Source organism: Mus caroli, chromosome 5 (genome assembly GCF_900094665.2).
Source record: "Mus caroli chromosome 5, CAROLI_EIJ_v1.1, whole genome shotgun sequence".
NCBI classification, from domain to species: Eukaryota; Metazoa; Chordata; class Mammalia; order Rodentia; family Muridae; genus Mus; species Mus caroli.
The window spans coordinates 89,784,512-89,791,383 of record NC_034574.1 but is presented as its reverse complement, the minus strand read 5'-3'; the positions used below and the strand labels follow the sequence as shown (position 1 = coordinate 89,791,383).

General features: G+C 44.9%; 1 protein-coding gene across 2 annotated transcripts in view; it reads right to left on the bottom strand.

The window, feature by feature from the left end:
- Fras1 (Fraser extracellular matrix complex subunit 1) overlaps nucleotides 1–6,872 on the bottom strand; it is a 395,823-nt gene that overhangs the window by 18,971 nt on the left and 369,980 nt on the right. For both annotated transcript variants that reach the window (XM_021162463.2, XM_029477538.1), the window contains 3 exons: nucleotides 6,043–6,318; nucleotides 3,009–3,241; nucleotides 842–1,002 (listed from right to left, as the gene is read on the bottom strand). In XM_021162463.2, coding sequence (XP_021018122.1) covers nucleotides 842–1,002; nucleotides 3,009–3,241; nucleotides 6,043–6,318 — 670 coding nt within the window. The remainder of the gene's footprint in view (nucleotides 1–841; nucleotides 1,003–3,008; nucleotides 3,242–6,042; nucleotides 6,319–6,872) is intronic.

The window sequence follows — 6,872 nt, the reverse complement described above, 5'->3', positions numbered from 1 at the left end:
AAGGGGGAAGGGGGAAGGGGGAAGGGGGAAGGGGAGGGAGATGGGGGGGCAGAAGGGGAGGAGCAGGAGGTGTCTCTTCAGCATTTCTCTTGGCTAGGCTGCAGGGCTCTTGGGCATGTCACTCTGCCCCATCCTGCTTCTTCCCCTTTCCTTTAAGTAGGTGTTGACCTCTACAGAAAACCATGTCCTCTAAACTTGATCTCAGTTCCCACTTCTAGAGCATCCATTCTTCAGCCTCTAAGATCTGTGTTTTCTCTTTCTAAAGATGCTGCTATCATGGGAGCAATCACACAACAAAGAATGGTCTCCATAGGTGGGGGTGTATCTAATATTTACCGTGGAGGCATTTTAGACTTAACATCACATTGTTCTCACATCCCAGATAAGAACACAGTGGCTGAGAGAGGCCAAGCCACTTTTGTTAAGGTCTATAACATTGGTTCTCAACCTGGGGGTCAAATGACCCTTTCATAGGGGGTCAGCTAAGATCATCAGAAATATCAGATATTTCCATTATGATTCACAGCAGTAGCAAAATCACAGTTCTGAAGTAGCAATGAAGTAATTTTATTGTTGGGGGTCACCACAACATACGGAACTGCATTAAAGGGTCGCAGCATTAGGAGGGTTGAGAACCACTGCCCTACAGCTAAGGGCTTAGAACAGACTCTGAGTCTAAGTTCACAGTATTCGAAAGTCCTTCATTTTCCTGTTGACTTCAGTTAGGCTCTCTGTGTGTGGACGCTCCCGAAGAAGGATAAATGCATATGAAGCTGAAGGCAAGAAACCATGAAAAGTCTAACCCTCCCCACTGAGCCCCACTTTCAAAGCTGTTACATACCTGCGAGGCCTCGCAGGTCCCGCGCTGTGACGAGGTTGGAGCAGACATGCTGGTGTCTGTAGATGGACTCCGACAACAGGAAGTGCAGGTTGTGCAGGGGCATGGTTGAGATAAGGGGCAGCATTCCATCCTGGTGAGGGATCTGCACAGAGATGTGGATTCTAGGGGAGAGGACAGACAAGGGTTCAGGTCTGCAGGATGGGCAGCAGCTGCCACCTGAGCACACTCATTTGTCTTTGCAGGTGAATGTTAGCAATCCTTTTCCTCCCTTGAGGTTTCCATGAAGGATTTATATCTGAACATGAGGGGCTAGGCACACACACATGGAGGACTGCTTTCACTCCTAATGGACCCTTAGTTAGTGACCAGTGCAGCAGCTGTCCCCACTCTGTCTCCATGCATACCGAGGGCTGACATGGTTATATGCTTCTTTCTGTGTGTATGTGTCATGTACGTTGTATGGACACATGTTTGCATGTGTGTGGGCGCCCATGCACATGTGCCTTCCTGTGACCTTGAGGATGCTGGAAGGTGACGTCAGGTCTTGGCCTGAATGTCACTCTGCTTCAAGGCAGGGTCTCTTGCTGAGCCAGGAAGCTCACTGGTTTGAACAGTCTTGGCTAGCCAGGTTACCCTGTGGAACAGTCTTTGTCTGAGAGCTGGGATTACAAGTGACTTCAACAACCACTCAGTTTTTGACACGGATCCTGAGGATCTGAATTCTTGTGTCCTCACACTTGTATGTTGAGGGATTTAGCCACTGAGCCACCACCCCAGCTTGTATGTATGCTTCTAAGCAATTATTTTTATAATAGAATAATTAAAGAAATGGTTGAATTCTTAAAATTTCAGGTCAGTTTCTACCCTACTAACCACTATGTCTCTCTCCATCTAAAAACAGCCATCTCTTGCGTCTCTCCTCTCAAGTCCACGCTGACCGTCCTCATTCTGCAGCAACCTTTCCCTCCGTCTCCAGTCCTCAGCCCTGGAAGCCTTTGTCCCAGGCTGTCTGTAACTTATTTATCCGGACTGCTATTTCTCGTATGTTTAGAGACTGCTTATCTCTCCTCCCCACTCTGAGGACAAGGGCCATTTCCTTCATTGCTTTCGTCCCTGCAGTGCATGTAGAATACAACTCAAAATAAAATATGAACTTAATAAATATCGGCTCAAGTCCAGGACGCAAGCAGAGCTGTGCTTATGGGCTGCATTTGTTTTCATTGCACAAGTTTAAATTTTCACAAAGCTTACTGAGAGTGGGCTTTGGGTTCCTAAAGCTTGTCTGTAAGCTCAGGGGAATCCAGACTTGGGGTGTAAAGAACATGGCTCTTGACCAAGGAAAGGGTCAGTGCTGCCCTGTTCTGCTGCTTAACAAAAATAAACTGTATTCTTTTGGAAAGAAGAGAGATTTGCATATGCTTGGACCCGCTCAGATGTTCACAAAGGTAAGTGCTTAAATTCAATGAAGCTTAATGAATATGTATGACATGGGCGACATCTCTTCTGCTATGCAAAAGAATGGAATTAAAATCACTGTGGCTGAGGTAAAAATAAGTCCAGTGACTTGTAGTTACAAGTGTTATTCCTCATTAGTTCAGCATCTATTCAGCAAGTGAGTCACCAGGACTAGAAGCCATGAAGTAGAGGGAGGAGATACAGAACCAACAGTCCTGATCCCTTCCCTCAAGGTTTCTACCAGCTACCACACCACATGGTTAAAAAAAAAAAAAAAAAAAAAAAAAAAAAAAAAAACGATCCCTCGCTGAAGGAGGCATAGATGGGCATCAGAGGAACCTCTAAGTCAAATTGGAGGATGTGTCAAAAGTATTTCTAGAAGAGAGGCTGTGGGTGGCCTGCTATTGAACAAGAGGACTTAAGTATCACAAGTAGAGTTGAAGCTCTTGAGCACAAACCAAAAGAGTCTGAAGTCCTTGGAGAGTAAAGTGATTCTCTGCAGATGTTATGGCAGGTGAAATGCAGGTGAGATAAATGAACCTAGGAAGACAGGTGAGGGGGCCAGACCTCAAGGGGCCTTTGGAGAAGGCTTTTCTTCTGAAGCTTTAATTACCACTATTCAATTTTGCAGAAGCATCTTTCACTCATCTGCCCCAGTTGGAAAACACACAAGGATAGCTGAAATCCACTCCAGAGGAAGTCATTGCCTGACCTGTTTGGATGTTCTTTGTGTTTGACATCCAGGTACTTCAAGGTCGCGATGAAGGACTGTGCCTGGAAGCCTCGAGCCGTCCCAGCCACGACTGGGGTGTGGCAGATAGCACTGTCTGTTCCAATGGTAACAACATTGCTCCTCAAGGGGGTCCCCACATGGCCCACCTTGTCCACAGCCTTGGCCACACAACGCACATGGAACCTCCGGCTGAAATAAATGCTGTCTAGGACCTGTAGGAAAAATAAAGTATCACAGGTAGGAATATAATGCATACACACACCTTCATATCTGATGGGTATGGTACAGCAAGCTCTGTTACAAAGCTAGCTATGGAGGCCATCCATCCATCCATGCATCCATGCATTCATCCATCTATCTTTTCATTTATCATTTGGTCAATGATATCCATCATGAACCAGGCCCTAGGATCAGAGCAGTAAATCCTTGTAGTCTGATGCAATGAGATAGAAAACACACTCAAAAGATGAAGCAAGTGCCCTAAGACAGTCTACAGTAACTGAATCTATTGCTCTCTTTAGACTTGAGGTTTAGTATAAGGTGACATTACTGTTTCTCACATCTTCCAGCAAGACTCATTGGCCTCAACCAGGCTTCTGTTGCAAAGAATGGGCTGCAATGAGGTTAAGGCCTAGACACCTGAGACATAATGTCTTGTCTTCAGGAAAAAGCCTCCACTCCTTTTCCTAATGGCTTTGCTGGTTTGAAATCAGCCTTTTAAGAGTGTAAGGAAGAGGCTGAGATGTCTGGCCAGTGATGTCCTAACCTCAAAAGTCTCCTGTGCAGACTGTAGCGTGCCTCCCAAAGAAATGCATACTCCCCTCTTGTCATCCCCACCTTAGTAACTTTTCTCCTTCCTGCTACCAGACGTTCTCTCACTACTGGCTGATCATGGAGACTGACTGGAAGGGTTAGTTCCTGATCTTTGTCAGTCAGATGCTCAATAAAGGTTCATCTTTTTGTAGAAATCTGCTGACAGCATCCTGGCTTTTGTGCCAGGCAGTGAGCCCTTCCTGAGTAACAAGCAGAGAGATTGCCACTGCTCCCAACAACCTTGCAGAGGTCTGCGTGCTTGAGGCAGAGAACCTGGCCTCTGACTCCCCTTGGCCTTTGACAGTCTTTCTCCAGACCCCTTTGCATTTCCAGACGTGCAGGAGCAAGAGGAGTAAGGACAGCTGAGAGGCAATATCGGGTCCCGGTCACCTGGACATGTCAGGTGCTGTGTGCATCCATGGCGAGTACAGTTCAGGAAAATTAATTAGTAGTTCTATGTGCCTTAGACCTCCCACAAAGCGATCACATAAATGTAGAAATTCCTCCCATGGAAACAATTTTCATTGAAGTCCATTAAAAATTAAAGAAGATTTCCCCATTAAACTTTTTTTAATTAGCTGCCACCTCTTTATTTATTTATAAATGGACTTAGTCTAGGAGGGATGTTAGGCATGTTACAAAAATGCATAAACACGATGGTACTAAATAAATAATTGAAGAAATGAACATAAAGAAAAGGAAACTGGGGAAAGAGTGTTAGTCACCAGTTCATCACAGGAGAAGTTAGAGTCACAGTGCTGTAAATTTAATACCTATTTTTAAAATAATATATTTTTGGCTCAAATATAAGGTTCTGTTGAAATGGAATTAGATACTTACAATATAATAAGCTGTTAAGTCTTGCTTTAAAGGGTTTTATGTCTGTCTGTCTGTCTGTCTGTCTGTCTCTCTCTCTCTCTCTCTGTCTGTGCGTGCGTGTATGTGTGTGCATGTGTGTGCGAGCGTGCGGGTGTACTGACATCTTGGGTTCTCGGTTCTTGTCTCCCACTTTCTGAAAGGCAGGGTACCTCTGTTGTTTGCTACTGCCCTGCACACTCCAGGATTGCAAGCTTCCAGGGATTCTTCTGTGTTTAACACCCACCTTACCACAGGATCACCGAAATGATGTACTACAATGTCTAGCTTTATGTGTGTTGTTGGGATTCGAACTCAGGTTCTCATGCATGTTCAAGAGCTCAATCTAATAAGCATCTCTCCAGCTCTTATGCTTTTAATAATACAGAAGGCCATTTAAATTTGTACTACATTGCAAAAGGATGGATTTCCCAGCCTTTGTGAGCAAGTTGTGTCAAAGGCAAGGGCTACAAGTGACCCTGTTCTATTAGACTCGTCAAAGAGTATAGTCTGAAAGTAAGGCGTGAACTAGTTAGGAAAGTGTGCTTGAGAGCTAAAGCCTGTTGTTGAGCTTGAGCCTTGACTGCCTTGATGTCTTTTTCAGGAAACCGCTGACATTATTGGTGTATGAGGAAATCTGCTCTGGGGCACTTCTCCCAAGAGTGGACCAACATCAGTAGTCACAGCCCTCTGGTGGAAGGTGGGGTTGTGGATCTGCTCTTGGAAAAACAAAAAAAAAAACAAAATAAAAAACCCCAACTGCCCCAGGAGTTCCTTTCATGTCTTCCCAAATGGTTTTTGCAAAGCACAGACCACACAGTAAGTGGTCTATCCCTCTGTTTAAAATTCACTCCCTACTGTGTGCCATTCAACTGTTGGTTATTTGAAGGTTTGCGACTGTGGTAGAAATCTGAATCCATGTCCTCAAGAAGTTCATACCCAGATACTTACTGAATGATTAAAAAATACATAAAAAGGAATTGCTCAATGGTACCCACCTGGAATCCTGGACTTGCTTAAGCATTTATAAACCACATTTGTCAGTAATTCTGTCAAGTGGCTGAATGGGAGACATATTATTTTACAGATCAAGTGCCTGAGAGAGGTCAAAGAGCTCCTCTATATTAAGTGACTGAAAGGCAGTCAGACTCGGAGTTTGTAAAGATGCCAACAGACAACTACTTAGTTTCTAACTAGTACACCATGTTACTTTTCCTAACATCTAATAGTATTCCTAACCAATTATTATTTGTTTTATTCCAAATGCCATGCACAGACCTCACGGAATATGACAGATTAGAGCAATGTCAGCTCTTTGCCTCCTAAGGGCATCTGCCAGACTCACCTTGTGGTTGACGCTGGTGAATGGTGTGTTATCGGTGATGGTCTCAAAGGGAGACCGAGCCCCATTGCCATCGGTGGGCGCAGCCACTTCCCAGCTGAACTGCACAGATGTTTGGTTGATACCAGCCTCGCTGCACCGTTCCTTCATGACAGCATACCTGGGGTAGCGTGGGTCACAGGGTGTGACACAGACTAGTGGGTAGCCTGGCGATGGGGATTTCTTGACACCTTCCTTTGCCAGCTCTTCCACGTGGTCATAGTCAGCAAGAGTGACTACCTAGGAAAAAGCAGAAGAGCTTCAGGCTGGGTTGAGGAACACAAAGGGACTACTACTACATCCTTCCCTAAGACCCCCAAAGCCTCTTCATAGGGATTCTGTGGGGACACAACAGGAAACTGTGTAGTTCTTTGCCAGGCAAAGACGCCATGAGTGGAGGAGATCCTGTCGGAGGCTTTATTATCCTACTGACTGCACTCCGAAACCAGCGCCTTATCCCTGATGTGAAAACAGACTCTATTTTCTTTGAAATCCAAATTCTGTTACTAATGGCAGCTGCTAATTTAGAGGTGCATTAAATTGTTAATGGTGCGTAGAGGCACACTTGCCCAAAATAGGAAAAATAAAAAGGTTTCATAATCAAGTTAGAGATAAATTTTGAAATAGTCCTATCTGCTAATACTTAAGAGACTTAAAGTTAGGAATGCAGGGCTGATTACTGGAGTCACGGATTCCGTATCTACTGGTGACCTTTGGGTGGCTGCTGCTGCTGCTGCTGCTGCTTCTTCTTCTTCTTCTCCTTCTCCTTCTCCTTCTCCTTCTCCTTCTCCTTC